The sequence below is a fragment of the Muntiacus reevesi genome, chromosome 21, assembly GCF_963930625.1.
Source record: "Muntiacus reevesi chromosome 21, mMunRee1.1, whole genome shotgun sequence".
Classification (NCBI taxonomy): domain Eukaryota; kingdom Metazoa; phylum Chordata; class Mammalia; order Artiodactyla; family Cervidae; genus Muntiacus; species Muntiacus reevesi.
In genome coordinates, this window is record NC_089269.1 from 45,503,232 (window position 1) to 45,528,449 (window position 25,218).

General features: G+C 38.7%; 1 protein-coding gene and 1 long non-coding RNA gene across 7 annotated transcripts in view; one reads left to right on the top strand and one right to left on the bottom strand.

Moving 5' to 3' along the window:
* N6AMT1 (N-6 adenine-specific DNA methyltransferase 1) overlaps positions 1 to 21,282 on the top strand; it is a 24,193-nt gene extending 2,911 nt beyond the window's left edge. Inside the window, exons 3-7 of one of the 6 annotated variants that reach the window (XM_065913716.1) lie at positions 898 to 988; positions 4,773 to 4,856; positions 8,413 to 8,554; positions 19,576 to 19,645; positions 20,195 to 21,282. In XM_065913716.1, the coding sequence (XP_065769788.1) occupies positions 898 to 988; positions 4,773 to 4,856; positions 8,413 to 8,554; positions 19,576 to 19,645; positions 20,195 to 20,261 (454 nt within the window). In that variant the 3' untranslated portion in view covers positions 20,262 to 21,282. The other 5 variants (XM_065913718.1, XM_065913720.1, XM_065913721.1 and 2 more) reach the window with 5 other exon arrangements.
* On the bottom strand, positions 4,027 to 8,465 carry LOC136152422 (uncharacterized). Its single transcript, XR_010660208.1, has 3 exons — positions 8,330 to 8,465; positions 6,720 to 7,021; positions 4,027 to 4,848 (listed from the first exon to the last, which is right to left on the bottom strand). It is a non-coding gene; the product is annotated as an uncharacterized lncRNA (long non-coding RNA).
* Positions 21,283 to 25,218: the final 3,936 nt, after the last annotated feature.

Genomic DNA, 25,218 nt, shown 5'->3' on the forward strand with positions numbered 1-25,218 from the left:
TGATAGTGTCTATTTTAAGTGTACTCAGGACTCTGATTACAAATTATGCCTCCCTAAAAGTGACAAATGCATGTTCAGAATTGTCCCATTATACTGCATAATTATAGAAGCCAGATAATTTTAAGTTATCTCTAAATTTGAATCATTTTTAGATAAATAATTTATCAGAAAAAAATTGGAACATAATGTCTTTATAGAAGATTTGAGAATATAGAAAATATAAACAAGAAAATAAAAATCACCCATAAATTTTACCACACGTGGCCCAACTGTTTCTTCTTTTTCTTTCTTTACTTCCTGTATTTTCCATTTAATACTGTATGACGAGCATTTTCTCTTTAAATTTCATTTTTGGTAGCTACATAGTATTTCTCCATTGGATTCTTTTCTTTTTTTTTTTTTTTACCATTTATTTTTATTAGTTGAAGGCTAATTACTTTACAATCTTGTAGTGGTTTTTGCCATACATTGACATGAATCGGCCATGGAGTTACATGTATTCCTCCTCCTGCCTCTCTCCCCATCCCATCCCTCTGGGTCTTCCCAGTGCACCAGCCCCGAGCACTTGTCTCATGCATCCAACCTGGGCTGGTGATCTGTTTCACCCTTGAGACTGGATTCATAATTTAATAAATTCCTTCAGATATGTGTGCATGTAGCTATATTCTACTCTTGGACTTTACATCAATATAACAAATTTTTTCATCAGTATGACAAATCTGAATTGTTTTTTTATTCACCATTATTAAAGTATTTCAATTTTTTTCTAAATCTACTTTATTTAAAAGGAGTGGAACATTCTTTGAATTTTTATCAATAGACATAGGGTATAGTTTTTTCTTTTCTGTTTTTTTTTTTTTTTCTTTCTTTTTTTTTTTTTTTCTTTTCTGTTTATAGGTGCACTGATGTCAACCCTGAGGCAGCAGCGTGTACCCTGGAGACGGCACGCTGTAACAAAGTCCACATTCAACCAATAATTACAGATTTGGTAAGCTGTTACTCCTTGTCAGAAGTGTAATAATTAATTTTCTTTTCAGTTAGGTTAAGGTCAAGATGATTTATGTCAAGATGTGATTATTTCATTAACTTTTAATGAAATGAAAGTGATTAGTTCATTAACTTTTAACTTTTAACCCAGTACAGTACAGTGCAGTTCAGTCGTTCAGTCGTGTCTGACTCTTTTTTAACCCACTACAGCAAGTAAATTCTTAACTGATCAGTTCAGCTCAGTTCAGTCGCGTCTGACCTTTGTGACCCCATGGACTGCAGCACTCCAGGCCCCCCTGTCCATCACCAACTCCCGGAGTTTACTCAAACCCATGTCCATTGAGTCGGTGATGCCATCCAGTCATCTCATCCTCTGTCATCCCCTTCTCCTCCCCCCTTCAGTCTTTCCCAACATCAGGGTTTTTTCAGATGCATCAGCTCTTTGCATCAGGTGGCCAAAGTATTGGAGTTTCAGCTTCAGCATCAGTCCTTCCAATTAATATTCAGGACTGATTTCCTTTAGGATGGACTGATTGGATCTCCTTGCAGTCCAAGGGACTCTGAAGAGTCTTCTCCAACACCACAGTTCAAAAGCCTCAATTCTTCGGACCTCAGCTTTCTTTATAGTCCAACTCTCACATCCATACATGACTACTGGAAAAACCATAGCCTTGACTAGATGGACCTTTGTTGGCAAAGTAATGTCTCTGCTTTTTAATATGCTGTCTAGGTTGGTCATAACTTTTCTTCCAAGGAGTAAGCTGCTTTTATTTCATGGCTGCAGTCACCATCTGCAGTGATTTTGGAGCCCAAAAGTGATTTGGGGCTCTTAACTGATACAATCCACAATCCAAAGGAAATCTCTGTTGGCTTGAACAGATCACGTATCTTTCAGTCAGAAGTGAAGAGAGTCCATCAAACTGGCTTTAATAGAAAGAGTGGATGGCTTCAGGCATAGCTGGTTTCAGGAACTCAAATGATGTTACAGACATCTTTTTCTTAGCTCTAAACTTCTTTCTAGCAGCTCTGTTCCTCTGCAGTCTTTGGCTGCATGGTAGCAAGATGCTTGCATGTTCATATCTTATTTCTCAGCAATGCCACAGGGAAAGAAACACTTTTGTTTCTTCAGTTTCTCTAGCAAAAACCCCAGACTGAGTACCATTTGTATCAACTTTGGTCATATAACTATCTCTTGGTCTGTTACTGTGATCCACGGGGGATTGGATATGCACGAGATTGACTTGAGCCTGAGTGGTAGTCCCACTCCCGCAGCTGGGTTGAAATAAACCCTACCCGTACCACTCTGATTGAGAAGGAGCAGTTTCCTCAACAAAAGTCAAGGAGACGTCATCAGAAGAAAGGCAGAACAGGTCCAAGGCAGGTAAAAACAACAGGTGACAACTCCAGCACCATTATTTTAAGTTACACATCATACATTTTTCAATTCCAGTTTTTAGAATATTTTTGATTATATGAGTAAGATTTGGATAATTTTGAACCTTTTTTTTTACTTATAAATGTTAATGACTTTTTTTAAAGCAAAAATCATAATCATATGTACAAGGTGGGCGTAAGACGTATAAAATGCTTTTGTGCTGTTTGGCCTGTATTACTCTTATACTGATAAGGTTTTGAGGTTTTTCTTTTTTTTTTAAATTCACAAATGATTTAAGGAATCAAGCCAAAGATCTAAGAAATTTTGTATCACTAGAAGTCATCAGTGCCATTATTAAAAATTAGACTATCAAGAAAGATACTCAGTTGATTTACATGAAATCAGTATGGTGATTTTGCTCTTGAAATTTTTTAATATGTCCATAATCAGTATTAAATATATGTTTTTTTGGTATAACAATAAAACTTTAGATATAGAAGAAATTCAGAATGTCTGTTTTTATTAACAGGTAAGGGACATTTTTGAAAGTCACTAAACTAATACAGTGATAAATCCAGAGTTTATGCCCAGATTGTCTGAATCAAAACCTAGAGGTCTCACAGCTTTTTGGAGGTGGAAGTCAGTTCTAAAGCTGTCAGAATCCATTCTGTCAATAGTAAAGTTGGCCATGATACTCAGTGCTGACTTGTGGCAAAGAAAATAGGAAGACGTAGGTATGAAGTGAAGTGAAAGTTGCTTAGTCATGTCTGACTCTTTGTGACCCTATGGACTATATAGTATAGTATTCTCTAGGCCAGAATACTGGAGTGGGTTGCCCTTCTCTTCTCCAGGGGATCTTCCCAACCCAGGGATCGAACCCAGGTCTCCCGCTTTGTAGGCAGATTCTTTACCAGCTGAGCCACAAGGGAAACCCACTTTCAAAACTACATTTGCTTGTATTCAGAACACTAGACATAGATTATCAAAACTATCAAAAACTATTGTTTTGGATAATTGAGTTTGTTTACAAAATTTGTATTTCCTTTTTAGTTTTAGAAGGAAGTCTTTTTCAAATGTGTCTTATGCACTTCCGTACATTCTTAAACTGAACATAATTTTACCTTTTAGTGATTCAAGGTCATTAATATGAATATCAGTCATTCTGTACTGTATGTGATGATGACAAGGCTTATTAGATTCCAAGTTTTTACTTTCTGCAGTGATTCTGAGTTTTTATTTTCTCTCCTCTTTGTCTTTTCACTTGATTTATGTTGTCATATTTCACTGCTACCCATAGATTGCACTTCCTCTCTCTTTTCACATGCTTTATGCTAGAAATGCGTGGATGTGTACTAAGTCAATTCAGTCGTGTCCAACCCTGCGACCCTGTAGACTGTAGCCTGCTAGGCTCCTCTGTCCATGGAATTCTCCAGACAAGAATACTGGAATGGGTTGCCATGCCCTCCTCCAGGAGATCTTCCCAACCCATGGATCGAACCCATGTCTCCTACATTGCAGGTGGATTCTTTTACTGCTGAGACACCAGGGAAGCCCTTGTGCTAGAATATCAAGCAATTAATTTAGTTAGATTTGTATTTAAACTAAGAGTTTAACAGTCCTGAATAAAAGACATTTTTCGTTTTGTTCTATAGAAAGTTGTGTCAGTTCAAAGACTTAAAAGACGCCCAACAACTTATGTTTTTAATGTCTCTTCCCACTCTTTTTAGTTCTTTTTTCTTTGATATATAATTGTTTCAGCCAGTACATTTACAAGTTACTAAAGAAGTAGAAAAGTACAGCCCCATCATATGGTATTTTTGTCATTAATATATGTTTTCTGTCATCTTACAAAACATTTCCTTTAGTTGTAGAAAATAAGTATTTAAGTTAGCAGCTATAAATTTAAAGTTGTGTACAAATCTATGGAGAATATATGAGAACTTGTCTCCTTATTTTATCTTCTAAAAGTGAGCGCAGAGTGTAGCTGTTGAAGAGCAGAGTGTTCGTTTTGATAAATAGCTTATTTTCCTTATTTTTAGGTGGAAGCATATTTTTTTTTTTTTTTAAACACTTATTTATTTATTTATTTGGCTCTGCCGGGTCTTAACTGCAGCATGTGGGAACTAGTTCCCTGACCAGGGATCGAACCCAAGACTCCTGAACTGAGAGCATGGAGTCTTTGCCCCTGGGCCACCAGGGAAATCCCGGAAGCATATTTTTTTAATCTGAATCAAAATATAAAAATATTTATCTCCATTTCTGTCTTAAATTTGGCCTCTAACACACTTTTGTCTAAAAATGTGGGAGAATATATTTAAAAATTGATTGATTGATCCATCTATCCAACCATCTACTTATTTATTTATTTCTGGGTCCAGCTTAAAATTCTGACTGTCTTGAACATTTTTAGGTCAAAGGCTTGCTACCAAGATTGAAGGAAAAGGTTGATCTTCTTGTATTCAATCCTCCTTATGTAGTGACTCCACCTGAAGAGGTAAGACATACAACAAAATTGAATTACTTATATTTTCAGCTGTTTTCTATCTCAGATCAGATGTACTTCATTATATGACATCAGTCAGCTGCTAATAGCAGACTGCTCTGATTTTACTCGTGTGAAAGTGAAAGTCGCTCAGTCCTCTCTGACTGTTTGTGAGCCCATGGACTATGTACAGTCCATGGAATTCTCCAGGCCAAAATGCTGGAGTGGGTAGCCATTCCCTTCTCCAGGGGATCTTCCCAACCCAGGGATTGAACCCAGGTCTCCCACACTGCAGGCGGATTCTTTACCAGCTGAGCTATCAGAGAATCCTGATTTTACTCATAATTGTCAATTATTGAATACTGTTGGTAGACATAGGAAAGGAGTCTGAAATTAATGGAAATTCAAACTGTGATCCGTATCGAGTCTTTAAAATCCCATCCACATCAGGCCATGGTATTTAAATAGTATTTGTATGTGTACCTTTATCATGAATAACAACTTTGCAAAACAAAATAATTTTATCAGCCTTAAATTCACATAGGAATTATCTCTGAAAGTCTCAGGTTTGCTCCTTTCAGAAGTATTTGGAAGTGGGGGAGGAGGAGAACCAATTTTCACCTCAGGTAGGAAAAGATACAACCTTGAGATACATGATTATAAAGTTTTCAGTAATGAAGAGGTAAACCATATTAGAAGTGTTAGGCACTCAGTCATGTCTGACTCTCTGTGACCTCGCGGACTGTAGCCCGCCAGACTCCTCTCTCCATGGAATTTCCCAGGCAAGAATACTGGAGTGGGTTGCTATTTTTTTCTCCAGGGGATCTTCCTGATCCAGGGATCAAACCCCCGTCTCCTGTGCATCTTGCACTGCAAGTAGATTCTTTACCCTCTGTGCCACCAAGGAAGCCAACCATATTAACCACTTCCCAATTTAAAGAAAGAATGGCTAAACCAGACAAAAATTTAATAATGGACTAAGACCTGCTTTCCTTTGAATTATTATACCTATTTTATTCTTTGATTATCAGCAAGGCTGATAAATACTACATTCCTCTCCACCAAGATGGGAGAGGTCTGCATTGGAGCTGCCGCTCCTACTGGGAAGCTGTTGCTCCCCTGACATGAAATCATTTGAGAAGGAAAGTCATTGTCATGAGGTGAGCAGCAGGTGAGGGAAATGCAGCTAAATAAAATAGATGCAGCTCCGGAAAGCACTATGGAAATAAATATCAAGAGTAACAAAAACGGTTTAGTCCAGTAATCTCAGTCTTTGAGATGTAATTTAGGAAAATCATTAACAACAGAATAAAAGTTGTAATTTGCAAAAATATGTTTATTGCACCTTTATACATGATGGCAAATAATATGAGCCTAAATATGTAACAGGAAAGAAACAAGTAAATCATGGTTTATCAGGCCCACAAACTACTGGGAGGCCTAGTGAATGAAGAGAAGAGTCTGGGAACTGGCTGACACATTGGGCTTCCTTCCTGCCACACTCACTACTAAGCTATGTGTGTAATTATACAGATGTTGAGTGTGGGCAGTGTCTTGGGCTTTGTCACCATTCCAACAGAGAAAGCTAGTGTCATCCATTAGCAGAGCAGTTAGTAGGGTTAAAAGGCAGCATAACAAAAGATTTCATGGAGCTTAAAAACATGTTTTACAGTGTAAAACATTAGGAGACGAATTGAGAGACTGTAGTCTCTGTCATGACCTGAATCAGTGGTCTGGAAACCAAATGAAAATATTTTGGTTTATGAAGATGAATAAAATCATGAAGGTAAAAGTTAGGAAACTTAGAGATTAGATCCAGGAGATGTTACATACAAATACCAGGAGTTTGCACATAAAAAGTGTGTCTGTACTTACTATTCCATCCCTAAACGTGAGGTTAGATATTGTGGTTTGAATCAGTGACCTGTCAAGGATCAGGAGCCAGGCAGTCAGCAGGCCACCAAAGGTGACCCTCCTCCCAAAGATGGGAACTCCTTTCTGTGGCCTGTGAGATAGTGGTTGGTGCCAGGCCATCCTCCTGAAGGACCGTCTCCAGTGCAAGCAGACAACTGGCTGAGCATCCCTGGAAGGCAGGTAGACAGGGTCCAGCGCCGAGGGCTCCTAGTCCATGCTAAACAAGACCATCGCCATGCACGCTTTCCGCGGAGCACTGCACCCTGTGAAACATTCAGAGAGTGGGCGCCACGAGGCAAGGGAGGAAGCCAAGGAGGAGGAAGACATGAGCCCCACAAAAAGGGAGTGCCAGGAATGCTAGGAAAGAAGTCTCCAGGGGGAAAGTCTGATTAAAACAGAGGAACTGATCAATTGTCTTCTGTGATTAACTTTGTGGGAAATTATATGGAGAAGCTTATGATATATATAAGAATAATTTTAATTAAATACAAAAAAAATTAAGCAAATGGACATACTGAATGCCCAGCAATAGCTAAATAAGAAATGATACTTTTACACTGTAAAATATTATGTAGCCATTAAAAAGGAAATTTAACTATACCCGATCACACGAAGAGATTTCTATACAGTATTGTTGAGTATGAAAAGCAAGATATAAGTAAGAATGTAGATACAATCCTATCTTTGTAGAACATGGACAAAAAAGAAAAATGTGTGTGTGTGTGTGTGTAGAAGATGGGAGGGGAGCAGACGAATAAAACTAAAGGGGGAAAAGTACAGTTTTTTAAAAGTGTATGAACATACGTCTCTTTATTATACATGAACATGGATATAGGTATAAAGAAATTATTTTTGCCTTGACAAATGAATAAAACTAGAGTGTGCAACTGTACATAGATAATTTAAACTGAAATATGGACAAAGACCATTAAAGGGATTAGGAAGAAAATAATTATATTAGAGTTTAAGTAGTTTTTGAGTGATTTCTTCAATATATTCTTTAGTTTTAGAAACGATATACAGTGGTAAGGCTCTAAAGATTTTTAATGCTATATAGACTCTCAAGGTTTTGTGTCTATAAGATTGTTCTAGGAAAAGGTGCTTCCTTGTACCTTTATATAGTAAATGGCTTCCCAAGAAAGGACCGTGATACTCTGAGTAATCTAGAAGAGTGCCAGCTGCAGTGGGACGTTGTCAAACTTTGTTTCTGTGAAGTAGATCTTTTATAATACAAGTTCTCCCATCTAGTTTCTTCCTGACTGTTCTGTATTAAATAGAATAATTTAAATGTGTTGATGGTAACAGCTGTTATTAAGCCACATTATTACATGCAGGGCACTGTTCTCAGACTTCAAATATACTTCCTCATTTATTCCTAATGGACAAAAAGACCTTTTTTTAATCATTTTCCTAACTGTACAGATAAAAGTGTTACTTTCCTAATTTTACAGATAAGAAAGGAAACTAATTCATCGAGGTTAGAGACGAGGTCACACATGCTGGGAAACGGTGGGGCTCAGATTCAACTTTACCACCACCTCCTCATCAGCCGTAAAATACGAAATACATACCTGTTTGGTCAGCAAAGCCTGTCAAAAAGATTCCGCTGTCTTGTGTGTGTGTAACTTAGAGCAGTCTTTCTCATCGCGTGCAGGTCGGGAGTCGCGGGATACAGGCGGCCTGGGCTGGTGGGAGAAGCGGTCGTGAAGTCATCGACAGATTCTTACCACTGGCTCCAGATCTCCTCTCACCAAGAGGATTGTTCTATTTAGTCACCATTAAAGAAAACAATCCAGGTAATACAGACCATTTTATCTTTTAACCATTACCTTAGCTGAAATCAAGGTTAATTGTGTCGAAGACTGTAATTAAGGGACCCAGAATGTTAGTGAATATAGTCCTTGACAACTGCTAATACAGACATAGCATTCATGTTGAAAGAGAAGAGAGGTTTTTAAGAGGTAGATTTTTCTGATTTTAAAGAATATTGTCTTTCTGAGGGGGTTTCCCCTTATTTTTTTAAACTAATACTCAAATACAGAGTCTGTAATTTCTTCTTCTGACACCTCCCCTTCAGTACTGTGAATTTTGTTTTCTAGTCTTTATGTCGTTGGCAGTTCTGCTGTATTTTCTTTAGTTCATCTGAAGTTTTATCATGAAAGCTGTCTCCTGATATTGGTTTTTATATCCTGGCTTAAGGTTAGTTGGTAACTAAATTGACTGTAATCTTTCTTCTCTTTTCTGTACATCTCAGGTTTGATTTTTATGTGATACGTTATGTTCTCAGACCCTCAGATCACATCATAATTTCTAGTGTTGTTGGTTTGGTTGGGGAGGGTGTTGTGTGTGTATGGTTTTGTTAGTTTTTTTTTTTTTTTGGCAACTCCAGTTTCCTGGTTTTGTCTTTGAGGTGTTAAATATAAACAGAGGGAAGGTTTTACTTTTTTCAATACTCCTGAAACAAATAAGCTACTTCGTTTACTGCCACTTTTCAGCATCAGCGTATGATTTGCCCATACCCTAATTGGCATTTTTCATCCAGAAGGAGGAATATGGGGCAGAGATTAGAGCCAGGCAACTAAAAAATGAATCATTTTTTGTAATGCCAAGTATAACTCATGTTTCTGTTGAGTCCAGAGCAGGTTACCACTGCAGTGCAGTCCTTCACTCTTGACTAGAACTCTCAGCAACACCCTGAAAACACAGAGTGTGCTCATCTGTCTGAAGTCCAAATTCACTTTAATAGAAATTACGTGGTGTACACTGTTTACTCAGATGAGTAGAATTTGTAGCCTGTTTATCATCTTATTAAACTGTTTAGTGATCATGCACACTTCACCAAATGATTTAATTGGATTTTTTTTTGTTTTAATTTTCATTTTAGAAGAAATTTTGAAAATAATGAAGACCAAAGGTCTACAAGGGACCACTGCCCTTTCCAGGCGAGCAGGCCAGGAAATCCTGTCGGTCCTGAAGTTCAGCAGGCCCTGATCTACGGTATGTGCTACGTAAAGCGGAATGCTTCTGGCATGTGTGAAACTGAAAGTTGTTTCTTTGTTAACAAGTAAAATTGTCAGAAATTTGTTATCTAGAAAAAGACAGGCAAGTAGGCATTTCCTTTTACCCAGCAGTCAGGCCTACAGGAATATTTGCACAAATGCAGGTAAATATATATACATTGAATTTCACATATGTATTATATGTAGAGAATATATAACGAAGAATTATACTTAATTATATGTGAAAAGGATGTTCACTTCAGCGTTACTCGTAATGGCAGAACAATGAAGTTAAATGTCCATCAGCAGAGGGATTGGTAAAATAGAGTACAGTATTTTCATGTTACTAAACATCTCCAGCCATTAAACATGAGTCACGTCTGTGTATACTCAACCAGAAGGGTTCGTTATAGGCTACTGATCAGTGAAAAAAAGCAAGTTGTAAAATAGTGTTAACCAATGTGTATATTTTTTAAAAACTAATAACCAAGAAGGGTTTGTGTTTTATGTGTATATGAGAAATTCTCCAAAGGTGCAGGTGGGAATAGAGGAACCTTCCTTCTTCTGTGCTGGCGTTTGTACAGTGACAATCTGTTCTATAATGAAACAATTTTTTATATAAAAGTTTTTCAAATTCAACTTCCCATGCTTATTGTCTCCATTCTCTTCTATCGTTTAGAGTGGCTTCTGCCTCCATCCTTCTCCCTGCTCACATTTCTCCCACTGTTTATCCTCTATCATATATTTCTATTTTCTTCTTAGATATTGCAAAATGCTCTTATTCTTTTTTCTTAGATTAGGGAGAGTTGTATGTAAATAAACTCAACACTCAGATTAATCACGTATTTAAGAGCCTAGGGACGTCCTTGGTGGACCAGTGGTTCAGAATCTGCCTTCTAGCGCAGAGGACGCAGGTTCGATCTCTGGTCAGGGAGTTAAAGGTCCCACATGTCATGGGGCAGCTAAGCCCGCACACTGCAGCAAAAGAAGCCTGCGCGCAGCAAGGAGCAGCCGGCGTGCCTACCCACGAGCTGCGCCAGAGACCCAGTGCAGCCAACATGTAAATAATAAAGAGGTTTTTTTGTCTTTTTTTTTTAAAGAGTCCTCATGTATCTTTCAAGAAATGTCAGATTACCTTAACCAAGTTTAGGAACCTCTTCTGTAACTCCCCCCAACCCCCATTTAAAATATGCAGGTGCCCCTCGAACAGCATAGGTTTGAACTGTTCAGGTCCACACACTCGTGCATGATCTGTTTCAGTAAAGACACTGCAGCGCTTCACGCTCCGTGGTTGGCTGAATCCGTGGAGGCCATGGAGGGGCCGGCTGTAAGTTACACGTGGATCTTCGATGTGCAGAGGGTATCAGTGCCCTGACCCCTGGGTTGTTCAAGGGTCAACTGTATTTATGAAAGTCAATTAGCAGGCCTGTAGACCAGAGTGAGAGGAATCCAGAATTTATTTTTAATTTGGTTACATTCAGAATCACCTGAGGAAGTTTAAGATTATATAATCTTAAACCCCACCGTCAACCCATGGAATACTCTGCTTGCCAGACCTTAACACTTCTTTTTCTAAACTGTACTGCTTGGGACGTCCCTGGCATTCCAGGGGCTAAGACTCCGTGCTCCCATTGCACGGGGCCCGGGTTCAATCCAGTCAGGGAACTGAGATCAGATGTGCTACACGGTGCAGTGGAAAAAAAACAAAGTACTTCTCAACATTCTTTGAGGCAGCCTAACTTTACAACTGTTACTGTAAATAGCATTCTCACTGACTTCCTTAGCGTGCATGCTCAGTCGTGTCCGACTCTTTGTGACCCCAGTGACTAGCCCGCCAGGCCCCTCTGTCCTTGGGATTTTCCAGGGAAGAATACTGGAGTGGGTCTCCATTTCCTGCTGCACAGATGCTTCCTGACCCAGGGGTCAAACCCACGTCTCCTACGTCTCCTGTGTTGGCAGGTGGGTCCTTTACCACTGAGCCACCTGGGAAACACCTCAGTCCTTAGGACCATCCACAGAAAGAAGAATCATCCTCCTTTGGTGTTCAAAAAGGTTAAATAGCTTGCTCAAAGAGACACAGCCATAATGGGTGAAAACAGTATGGCAACATTTCAGACACAGGTCTGACTCCAAAAGCTGGCATTTCCTCTGCTTATGCTACTTTCAGTAGCAAAAATATAATTAGTATTTACTTAAATCTGATATCCATGAGTAAATTTCCATTCCCAGAAATAGTGTCATCTGAATAATATCATAAATGACCTATTGTATCCCAGGAGGGAAAAAAAAAGTAACCTTAGAAATTTATTGTGGGCTTTTAATCATAGTTTTAGGGAATAAAGTCTTGAATTTTTTTTTTCAAATAATGTTTGAAACACTTTAAAAATTTATTTATTTTTTAATTGAAGGATAATTGCTTTACAGAATTTTGTTGTTTTCTGTCAAACATCAACATGAATCAGCTATAGGTATACATATGTCCACTTCCTCTTGAAGCACTTTTAAAGTAATATGGAAGACTTCTATCAACATAGGTGACTAAACATACAAATACTATGTAAAAGACACCAAAGATTTCACATGTATGGCTGTTACTGACTGAATTGTTCTTCATCCACCCCAACACTCACCCAGCTCCACCACCACCAAATTCATATGTTGAAGCCCTATCCCTTATACCTCAATATGATTATATTCAGGAGTATATAGAGAGGTAGTTATATAGAGAGGTAACCTTTAGAGAGGTAGTTAAATAAAATGAGGCCATTAGGATAGGCCCTGATCCAATCTGACTTGTGTCCTCCCAAGAAAAGGAGAAAAAATACCTGGGATGCTTGCACACAGAGGAAAGGCCATGTAAGGACTCAGTGAGAAGGTGGCCACCTACAAGCCAAGGGAAAAATGCCCGAGCAGAAACCAACCTGCTGATGCCTTGATCTTGGATTTCCAGAACAGTGAGGAAATAAATAAATGCTCTCAAAGCACTTCAGGCTGTGTTATTTTGTCATGTCAACCCTAGCAAGCTAATAGCTAAAGACAAAATTGCCCACATTCTGCAAATAGTTAAAGTGGAAAAACAAAAAGTAGAATTGGTTGCCCAAGGAACACAGATTATGGAATTGTTATATAGAATGTTTGAAATGTTTAAAGAATTAACATAATCAAAAAGAAAACCACACAAACAGATCTGTTTGGAATGAACAAATTTATGGCAGCTTTTAAAAATGAGGACTAGAATTCCTGAAATCAGAACCACTATGGAGAGCGTAAAAAAAGTAGCTCAACAAGAGAATTAATGAAATTCACAAAATGCAGCTCAGAGGGACAAAAGAGAAAGTATGAAGGAAAAAAGAATAATTTTGGAGGATAAAATGAAAAGGTCTAACAAAACAATTCCAAAAAGAATGTAAGAGACATGACTATCTGGAAAGGTAATGGCTAATGTTTTTCCAGAACTGATGTTTTAGAAAGAAGATGAAAAAAGCAGATAAAAGGAAATCCACACCTATTAATAGATATATAGTAATGATATGCAAAATATCAAAGGCAAAGAGATCTTAAGAGGCAATCAGCAGAGGTTGGCAAACTGTAAATAAAATTATAGGGCACATCCTCACCCGTTCATTTCTGCATTGCCTGTGATTGCTTTGGCGTTCAGTGCAGTGTTGAGTAACTGCAGCAGAGATTGTAGAAGCCATATGGCCCACAGACCACAAGGTATTTATTATGTTCCTTTAATATGTTTGCCAAAACCGCTGCCATAAAGGAACTCTAGTTAGAACAACAACAGAGTTCTCGAACATGAACATGTAAGCCAGAAGCCAGTGGAGTAAGATCTTCAAAATGTGGAGAGTAATGGTCCACCTACTGTGTTCCCAGCAAAACTCTTGACAAGTGAGGTTTTAGAAAGTAATGTTTACAGGGAAAAATGAAGGAGTTTACTAAAATGCGATCTACAGTAAAGGAACTCCTAAAAACGTATTTCAGGAAAAAGGAAAAAACTACTAGTTACTATAGTGTGGTTTTAAGTGGCTTGAAAGTTGAAATAAATACTGAACAGTTGCTTGTAAATTAGAGCACTTTGATTAGAATGAAAGTGTTCTAAATTCTTTGCAACGTTCAGAAGGTAAGTTCAGTTCAGTTGCTTAGTCGTGTCCGACTGCGATCCCATGGACTGCTGCAGGCCAGGCCTCCCTGTCCATCACCAACTCCCAGAGTTTACTTAAACTCATGTCCATTGAGTCGATGATGCCATCCAGCCATCTCATCCTGTCGTCCCCTTCTCCTCCCGCCTTCAATCTTTCCCAGCATCAGGGTCTTTTCTAATGAGTCAGTTCTTCACATCAGGTGGTCAAAGTATTGGCGTTTCAGCTTCAGTCCTTCCAATGAATATTCAAGACTGATTTCCTTTAGGATGGACTGGTTGGATCTCCTTGCTGTCCAAGGGACTCTCAAGAGTCTTCTCCAACACCACAGTTCAAAAGCATCAATTCTTCTGTGCTCAGCTTTCTTTATAGTCCAACTCTCAACATCCATACATGACTACTGGAAAAACCATAGCTTTGACTAGACGGACCTTTGTTGGCAAAGTAATGTCTCTGCTTTTTAATATGCTGTCTAGGTTGGTCATAACTTTTCTTTCAAGGAGCAAGCGTCTTTTAATTTCATGGCTGCAGTCAGCATCTGCAGTGATTTTGGAACCCCCCAAAGTAAAGTCTGTCACTGTTTCCACTGTTCCCCCATCTATTTGCCATGAAATGATGGGACCAGATGCCATGATCTTAGTTTTCTGAATGTTGAGTTTTAAGCCAACTTTTTCACTCTCCTCTTTCACTTTCAAGAGGCTTTTTAGTTCTTCTTCGCTTTCTGCCATAAGTGTAATGTCATCTGCATATCTGAGGTTATTGGTAAAGACAGTACTTAATACGTCTGTGTGATAAGTTGAATAATAGCCCCCAAAGATATCCATGTTCTAATCCCTAGAACTCTGTAAATATTACTTTATATGGCAAAAGGGACTTGGCAGAAGCAACTAAGAATTCTGAGATGGGAAGATGACCCTGGATTTTCCAGGTTGCCTCTCAGTGTAATCACAAGTGTATTATAAGAGGCAGAGGGAGATTTTACTACAAAAGAGGGGAGGGTATTATGACGTCACTGCTGTCTTTGAAGATGGAACAAGGGACTGTCAGCCAAGGAGTGCCAGGGATGAGCCCTGGAATCTAGAAAAGGAAAGGAAATGATTCTCCCCTAGAGCCTTTGAAGGGCTTGAAGCCCTGCTGTCACCTTGATTTGGTCCAGAAAACCCCATTTCAGACTTGTGGCCAACAGAACTGCAAGCGAATAAATTACTGCTGTTCTAAGCCACTAAGGCTGTGGTGATTTGTTCCAGCAGCCGTGGGAGACTGATACATTATGGTCAAAGTTCAAGGGTAACTACCAAAATAGTAGAAACAGGAGCGGGAACAGCAAATTATAAAACAAAAAGCCTCAATTAATGCTCTAAGACACCACCTTTTGGTCTTTCTGAGCTCTTAGTAATACCTTTAACTTCATCTTTCGGCCCTGAATTTGATTTTTGCTTAAGGCAGCAAAGTGAAAACAACTGAGGTTGAGTCTCACTGTCATTCTCAGAGATCTTTAAAGTCCAAGTACATTGGCTTAACTCATCAGCATAGGCAACAGAACTGGCAAGAAGGACCTCACGATTTAAGTGAAGAGTGGGAAAGGAATGTGAAGTACAGGTCACCAGAGACTGGTTTCTATCCTATAGCCCTTGGCGGTGGGTCCTACAGAAACACTCCTGCAAATGGGCCCTTACAACGTTTGGGGTGTGGACTATTGCATGAAGACCCACTGGCTCCAGTAAGCCAGACTAATGGAGGTTCCGCAGGGAATACTGCAGGACCCAGCACTGCCCAGAAGCGTAGAAGGATTGGAACGTTTACCCTACTTGAAAGCTAACAGGTTAATCTGACACAGTTTCACTGTTGGCAGACGAAGGCGGGCTTTCTGGATCAGAGACAAAGAACTTCATTACTGAGCATAGCATCATCAACATATTTTCATCGGCTTCCCCGTGCCCCTGATCCCCATGGGAGCACCATGGAGGCCCAGACGGGTACCTACATACCCAGTGGGTTGCATTATTGGAGGGAAAGCCTGGCCTGGGAAACCTCAATTCTTCACCACGGGCATCAAGCATGCCTTCCCTTTGCTATGGAGACACGCTATGTTTATCAGACTGGAGGATAAGAGTACCTATTCTTTAGTTGAAAAATGTCTTCTCTGCTTTGAGAGACACTCTCCCTCTTTGTATAGTGACCACGGAATGGTCACTATACAAGTATTCTTTAAGAGGTAATCCAGAACAGAGGGAAGTTAGTGCCTTGATTTTAAGATATGAAGAAACCCAAGAGACCCACGAAGAATTGTCTTCCAACACGAGTCTTCAGTCAAGTAGGGGAGATAAGGGACGAGGAGTAGTGACTGCGTGTCCACAGGGCCTTCTGCAGGGACACCGCAGTGACTAACAGCTCGTGTGATAAGAGTCTCAGAGCCTGGGTCTTCTGAGAGGTGGTTTCCCCGCCTGACCGCCCCAACAGGGTGATGGTGCAGATTCTGGTGAAAGATTTGGTCCTCCAGGCCCAATCCTATTCAAGTCACCACAACGTGGGCTATGCTAACCAGCTGGTTTCAAATAGGTGACAACTAGGAAAATGTAACCATTTATCATTGCCAGAATTCCGAATACATTAGTGAGACACCTGAAGTTTGGTGGTACCACCAGAGGCTTCTGTTACAGCTTTGGAGTGCTATTCATGTTGTGTTGATCTCGTTCAAGGGCTGGCAAAGCACAGCCCACAGGCCACATCTGGCCCACTACGTGTTTTGGTAAATAAAGTATTATTGGACCACAGCTCTTCATTCATTTGATTCTGTGATACACTGGCAGAGTTGAATAGCTGCCCATAAAACATAAAATACTTACTACCTGATCCTTGGGCTTCCCAGGTGGCTCAGATGGAATCTGCCCGCAATGCGGGAGACCTAGGTTCAATCCCTGGGTCGGGAAGATCCTCTGGAGGACCTTACTGTCTCAGATCCCTCACTCTAGAGGAATCCAGATGCTATGTTTGCTGGAGAACTCAACCCCTTGAAGACACCCAGGTGGTGAGGGGCCACAGTCTCTGGCCCATGGCCATGTGAGTGAATCATTTGGAAGAATATTCTCCAACTTCAATCAAGCCTTCAGATGATAACTACAGCCACAACCAACATTGCAACCTCAATTTCATGACAGACACAAAACAGAAACACCCAGTTAGACCAGCCTCAAATTCCTGACCCATAAAGAAAGTGTGTCAGGAAATAAATGTTTTTTTTTTAAATGGAAGGCTTGGGATGATTTGGCACATAGTAACAATCAATAAAACCATGAAACAGTTCTACTCAATGATGAGCTTCTTAATTTGTAACATGCACATTGTCATCAGATGTTGGTTGTATCTTCCATGGAACAAATTTTCAAGAGGTTCATTCACCGTCGTGAATTGAATTTTAAAAATTTTTAATAAATTTTGGCACTGATTTAATTGATTTCTTTTGATGTGTCTAATGACACGGATATAAAAACTGACATTTAACTACAAAGTTCTGTAATGGTCTTCCCACGTGGCACTAGTGGTTAAGAACCTGCCTGCCAAAGTGAAAGCCGTGGGTTCAATCCCTGGGTTGGGAAGATCCCCTGGAGAAGGAAATAGCAACCCACTCCAGTATTCTCGTCTAGAAAATCCCATGGACAGAGGAACCTGGCGAGCTATAGTCCATAGGGTCAGAAAGAGTCAGACACAACTGAAGCAACTTAACACACACTCTGCTAATGAGACACATCGATTATGATAGTTTTGCTTTTCATGTGTGAAGTTAAAATTGGAATAGAAAATAATGAAATTATTTGAGAAAATCACTTGATTTAAAATGAAGTCATGCTTCACAGAGTGATATGTAAAATGCACTTTTTGCAGAAGCTTATAGTAAAGTCATTGTCTTTGAGCAATCACCTTGAAATAATTAAATTCAAATTCACTTCTGCTTCATAGCTTTCTTAAGTTAGAAAGAACATTTTTTCTAGCACAGCACTGTGCTCCAGCCAAATCTGTATGTGCACTATCTCCACTGTGCAGATTTTAAAGTACGTCCACAAATCCTTTGACACTCCTCCCTTCAAAACATGGAGCCTACTTTTCAACCTCTTGGGTGTAATCTGGACTTAGTGATTCACTTCTGAGGATCAGAGTATGCAAAGAGAAAAACAGTAACCTCAACAAAGTAGAAATAATAACCACAATGAAGTCTATGAAGAAATTTATTTTATTTTCACTATAAAATAAAAGTGAAGGCCAAAATGCTTCCTATATTTTTTAAACAAAGTCAAATTATCAGTAATATTTAAAACTATGAAATGAAACAGTACCACCTATCAGTACTTGTGGGAAATGGTTCAACTAATAGAGAGAACCACATCTCTCAAACATATCTACTAGAAAATAAAAAAATATAGAAAATCAAAGAAAAACTTACATTATAAAAATAAATAAACCATTGCAAGTATAATGAAATAATAGAAAAAAGTAATGAAACAAAAGAAATCTGAATGGTTAAACAAAATAAAACCTGAAAAGATTAATTAGATAAATCTTTAGTTAGGTTGAGCAAGAAGAATGAGAAATAAGGTACAAATAAATATTAGGGAGGAAAAAATCATACTTACAAATAGTGAATACATACTAAAATTCATAAATATCAAAACTTTATGCCAGTCCACTTGAAAACAGATGAAATGAATAAGTTCTTAAGAAAATAAAATTAACTTGCGAACAAAAAAAAGAACATCTTAAAGAGTCTATGACTGTTAAAGAAAGTGAGTTAGTGTAGTATCTGTCCATTCTATTTTACAAAATAAAATCAGGCTTTCCTCGTGGCTCAGATGGCAAAGAAGCTGCCTGCAATGCAGGATACCTGAGTCTGATCCCTGGGTCGAGAAAATCCCCTGGAGAAGGGAATGGCTACCACTCCAGTATTCTTGCCTGGAGAATTCCCATGGGCAGAGGAGCCTGGTGGGCTACAGTCCACAGGGCACAAAGAGTCGGACACGACTGAACTGACAAACACACAGGTGATTCTGCAAATGAGTTTTACCAAGCGTTCAAGAATCCTAACTTAGTTTTTTATATGAATTAGTATATGATTGATATACTAGTCTATCAGTGATACCAAAACCAAACAGAAACAATATAAGAAAATTTTAGGTTAATCTCACTTGTGAATATACAGTACAAGAAAGATCATCATAGGGTGGTTTGTGAACAAAGATTCAAACTTCGAAAAAATATCTTTAAAATCCACAAACATGTTATGAATAATAGTATTGATCATGACCAAGTAGGGTTTATACCAAGCATGCCAGGATAGTTCAACATTAGAAAATCTATTTAGGTAATCACCACAAGGATAATGGGAAGGGAAAAAGAAAACCTTGCCATTTAATTAGATGTAGAAAAAGCATTTGCTTAAACTCACCATCCATTCAGGCCTTTAGAAAACAAGATGGGAGATTCTGTAGAACTTTTCTCAGAACTATTGTCAAGCAGATTATGATAAAACTTGAGTTATGTAGCCATGTAAGGGTTTTAAATTAAGAGAACTGCTATCCAAAAAAATAAATAAATAAATCTAACTACTTAATTGTAATCTTGTGATAACTGAAAACTCATTTCTAGTAACACATGTCAAAATGTATATTCTTTTGTTGACAGAAAATGTAACCTCTACATACCTGTGTGGGCCAAGTTTTTTAAAAAACATACTTCAATCAACAGATGGCAGGTAATTGAAAGCAGAAACAAGACATGAGAATCCAGCTGTCTTCCATCAAGTCAGACATTAAAGAAATCTACAAAATTATAAACAATGTTGCTTCCCCCCCGCCCCAAACATTTTATTTTGGAAAATATAAATGTTTGTCATAAAAAATAAGCCGGTTCTGTACGAACAGGTGATAGATTTCTTACTGTCATTTAAAGTAAATTAATATGTTTTAAAGAAAATATAATCTTTTGACTTTGTCAGAGCTGTCAGTTCTTATTAGGGAAGAATTCGGGCTTCCCTGGTGGCTCAGCGCTAAAGAATTCTCCTGCAATGCAGGAACCACAGGAGCTGGGATTCGATCCCTGGGTTGGGAAGATTCCCTGGAGGAGGGCATGGCAACCCAGTCTAGTAATTCTTGCCTGGAGAATCCCATGGACAGAGGAGCCTGGCAGTCTACAGTCCACGGGGTCGCAAAGGTTCGGACACAACTGAAGTGACAGCACAGCACACACAGGCTTTGACTACAAACGGTTCTGTTTAACTTCTCTCTTTTCTGGCCATCACTAGGATCCGAGCAACAGGGCCTTTGGAAGACCGGGCCCAAGCAATACAGCAGTTTCTTCAACATTCCTAGCACCATGACTTGACTGGCTCACCTGGAAGATAAAGTGACCTGCTATTTGTAACAGATGCTCTAACACCAAATCTAAAGTTAAGAAACATTTTTAACTCTCTAAAACTTTCAACAAAAAGCTCTCTGTGTGGGTCTGTCAAACTTGTATGGTAACTTGCTGCCAACCTTTCACTTACTATTTGTCAGAAAAGAATTTCCCAAACAAATTTTAGGTAAGTGTGTACCACTTCACATATTTGAATAAAATCAAGTTTAAACAAATGTAATTAAGATAATTTCCAGGGGCATACTATAAACACATTTTTATAAACAGAAATTGCTACATCATTCTTTTAAACATATCTAATAGAACCTAAATACTATAGCAATTTGATTCCCACCATTATCAATAAAATACAAGAAAGTTCAACTGTCAGACATTTAACATCATTCGCTGCATCTGTATTTTCACTCCATTTCCCTTACAGAATTACAGTATATTTGGGGTGCTGAAAATAACTTATTTTATTCCCCCTACAATGTATGTGTGCGTGTGTGCACGCCAAGTCAATCAGTGGTGTCCAACTCTTTTTGACCCCATGGACTACAGCCTACCAGGCTCCTCTGTCTCTGGAATCTTCCTCATCCAGGAGATCTTCCTGATCAACAATTGAACCCGTGTCTCCTGCATCTCTTGCACTGCAGAAAGATTCTTTACCACTGAACCACCAGGAAGCCCTATAATACTGCTGTGTAATAAAAATATGAATATAAATTTTAAAAATTTTAAATTAATTTCCTGTTAATAAGCTGTACGTATTAAAAATATTTCTATAGATTGTTACTAAATAAAAATTAGAACAAAAATGTTAAAGATAGAAACATTAGAAATATTATTGATAATTAAGAATAAAATATTTTAAATCATACTGAAAACTCATCTGTTAGAGAGTTGAGAGTAGTTTGTAGTTTTTTTAGTTCATAGTTTCATAAATATATATTACTTATAACTATATACATTACTATTTCTATACTTATATATAACTAAGACAGCAGTTGACATAAATTCTACTCCTACTTTTCCTGTTTATAGATGAAATCAGTAAAAAAACTTTTCATGTAAATATGTAGATAATGGAGTTTTATAGTAACTCAATCTTTATTACTTGATGTCACTACATTCACTAAATTTTTCTGAGTAATATGCTAAACATGAAATAATTTCTAATGATTTATTGACTGAGAGCTCTATTAGGACTTTCCTTTTTTTGGCCATGTGGCCTGTGAGATCTTAGTTCCCTGACCAGGGATTGAACCCGTTCCCCCTGCAGTGGAAGTGTGGAGTCTTAACCGCTGGACGGTCAGGGAAGTCCCTCTGCTAAGCTTTTAAGCAACTGAAAACCACTGAGTTGCAAACAAGTATTTGTTAGCCATTACAAACGTCTTTCTCAACATATTTCAAATTACCTCTCTAGATTCCCAGGGTTTCTGTTTTGTTTTCCCCACCATGGCCACTGTAAAATTAGAGCTACGAGTCAGAATCATGTCTTAATTCTGTAAACAAAAGGACAAATGTGCAAGAGACGGTAGGAAAGAGAACCAGTCTGAGACAAGTATATTAATAGAAAGATTGATCTTTGGAGAGTACATGGGAGTTGAGAAAATAACAGATTCACTTAAAATTCTCCATGCACAACAAGCATCTCTGAAAAGTCTTGTGTGTTCTATTTGCTAAACTCTGATTTAGGTAAAACAAGGGTAGTTACTGTCTCACATTTAGGAGTAAATATAGTATCAATGAGAGTCTCCGCTTATGAATTAAAATGCAGCCACTTCTGCATATCGTCCAAAGTTATATTGATGAATTTATCTGAAAGAGAGTTGGAGGGTATGGACAGTGAAAGGCACCAATCATTCAGAAAGCCTTCACAGTGGTGAGCCTTTCGGAGAAAAAAAGAAACAAACAAGGTTGAACTCAAGCACTGACTTGGTATATCGGTGTATGTTCTTACCCGGCAAAAATCTGAATATTATATAGTCTCTTAGTGTGAGTCACTTCTGTGAACTATAATTGATGCAGAGTCTACAAACGATCCAGATGAAAAGACTAGGTTAAATTCAATCTAAAACACACAGTGAAAGTTCCTGAACCAAGACATATCAGATTCTAGTTTGAGATCAAATAAAGGGAAAGTATGATCTATAGCTGGCTTCACCAGTGCTTCTAGAAGCCACACAGCCTTTCTCCATCCAAGCGCAAGATGGTGAAAGCGTATAAAAGCTCTATAAAGACTGAGACATGGCAGAGTGATCAAGGGTCCTGAAAAGTGCTCAAGCAGAGATACCAAAATGCGACTGTGTATACAGGATTGCTTTGAAGGTTATAAAGTTTCTAAAAGAAGAGAGGAGAAAATGAATAGAATTGATATTCTAGGAATAATCTAGGTAACTGCTTTCCTCTAGTGGGAGCTTTGGTCAGGCAACAGAATGTGGGAACTTCTGATTTTGGCTATAGTAGACTAACATTTTATCAGGCCAACTGCCCTGGCCAAATATTAGATGTAGTTATAGATACAAAATCCGCCTGCAATGCAAGAGACCCAGCTTCAATCCCTGGGTTGGTAAGATCCCCTGGAGAATGAAAGGGCCACTCCAGCATTCTTGCTGGGGAAATCCCAAGGACAAAGGAGGCTGGCGAGCTACAATCCATGCAGTCGCAAGAGTCAGACATGACTTAGCAACTAAACCAGCACAATAGATACAAATATAAAGATGGAGAGATCTTTATGGTCTAATTGAAAAGACCAGGGCCACCAAAGCAGTAAGGACCTGAAGGCTCTAGACCCTGCCCAGAAGGAAAGAACAGAAATGAGGCTATTTAGCATTTGCTTTCCCTTTACAGCAACCGCCAATGCATGAGCAGTGGCCCGAGACTGAAAAGCATGAAAGCATGAAAAGGCAAAAAGATATGACACAGAAAGATGAACTCCCTACGTCGGTAGGTCCCAATACTGGAGGTCCCAATACTACTGGAGAAGAGTGGAAAAATAGCTCCAGAAAGAATGAAGGGGCTCTGAACCAAAGTGAAAACAATGCCCAGGTGTAGATGTGACAGGTGATGGAAGTAAAGTCTGATGCTGTAAAGAGCAATACTGCATAGGAAGCTGGAATGTTAGGTCCATGAGTCAAGGTAAATTGGAAGTGGTCAAACCGGAAATGGCAAGAGGAAATATCGACATTTTAGGAATCAGTGAATTAAAATGGACTAGAATGGTCGAATTTAATTTAGATGACCATTACTTCTACTACTGTGGGCAAGAATCCCTTAGAGGAAATGGAGTAGCCATCATAGTCAACAAGAGAGTCCTAAATGCAGTACTTGGATGAAATCTCAAAAATGACAGAATAATCTTTGTTTGTTTCCAAGACAAACCATTCAATATCATACTATGCCCCAACCACAAAGCTGAAGTTGAGGGGTTATATGAAGACTTACAAGACCTTCTAGAACTAACACCCAAAAAAGATATCCTTTTCATCATAGGGGACTGGAATGCAAAAGTAGGAAGTCAAGAGATACCTCGTGTAACAGGAAAATTTGGCCTTGAAGTACAAAATGAAGCAGGGCAAAGGCTAACAGAGTTCTGCCAAGGAACATACTGGTCATAGCAAACCAGTTGTTGTTAGAAGAGAGTCTTCTAAGAACATAAAGGAAGACTCTACACATGCACATCACCAGATGGTCAACACCAAAATCAGATTGATTACATTCTTTGCAGCCAAAGATGGAGAAGTTCTATACAGTGAGCAAAAACAAGACTGTGAGCTGACTGTGGCTCAGATCATGAACTCCTTATTGCAAAATTCAGACTTAAATTGAAGAAAGTAAGGAAAACCACTAGACCATCCAGGTATGACCTAAATCAAATCCCTTAGGATTATACAGTGGAAGTAAGAAATAAGACTCCAGGGATTAGATGATAGACAGAGAGCCTGAAGAACTATGGACAGAGGTTCATAACACTCTACAAGAGGCAGTGATCAAAACCATCCCCAAGAAGAAGAAATGCAAAATGGCAAAATGGTTGTCTGAGGAGGCCTTACAAATAAATAGCTCAGAAAAGAGAAGCAAAAGGCAAAGGAGAAAAGGAAAGATATATCCATCTGAATACAGAGTTCCAAATAGCAAGAAGCAATAAGAAAGCCTTCCTAAGTGATCAATGCAAAGAAACAGAGGAAAAACAATAGAATGGGAAAGACTAGTGATCTCTTCAAGAAAATCAGAGATACGAAGGGAACATTTCATGCAAAGATGGGCACAATAACAGGCAGAAATGGCATGTACCTAACAGAAGCAGAAGATATTTAGAAGAGGTGGCAAGAATACACAGAACTATACAAAAAAAATCTTAATTACCCAAATAACCATGATGGTGTGATCACTCACCTAGAGTCAGACATCCTGGAGTGCGAAGTCAAGTGGGCCTTAGGAAGCATCACTACAAACAAAGCTAGTGGAGATGACGGAATTCCAGCTGAGGTATTTCAAATCCTAAAAGATGATGCTGTGAAAATGCTGCACTCAATATGCCCATAAATTAGGAAAACTCAGGAGTGGCCACAGAACTGGAAAAGGTCAGTTTTCATTTCAATCCCAAAGAAAGGCAATGCCAAAGAATGTTCAAACGACTGCATGATTGCACTCATCTCACATGCTAGCACAGTAATGCTCAAAATTCTCCAAGCCAGGCTTCAACAGTACGTGAACTGTGAACTTCCAGATGTTCAAACTGAATTTAGAAAAGGCAGAGGAACCAGAGATCAAATTGCCAACATCCACTGCATCATCGAAAAAGCAAGAGAGTTCCAGAAAAACATCTACCTCTGCTTTTTTGGCTATGCTAAAGAACTTTTGATTGTGTGGATCACAACAAACTGTGGAAAATTCTTAAAGAGATGGTAATACCAGACCACCTGG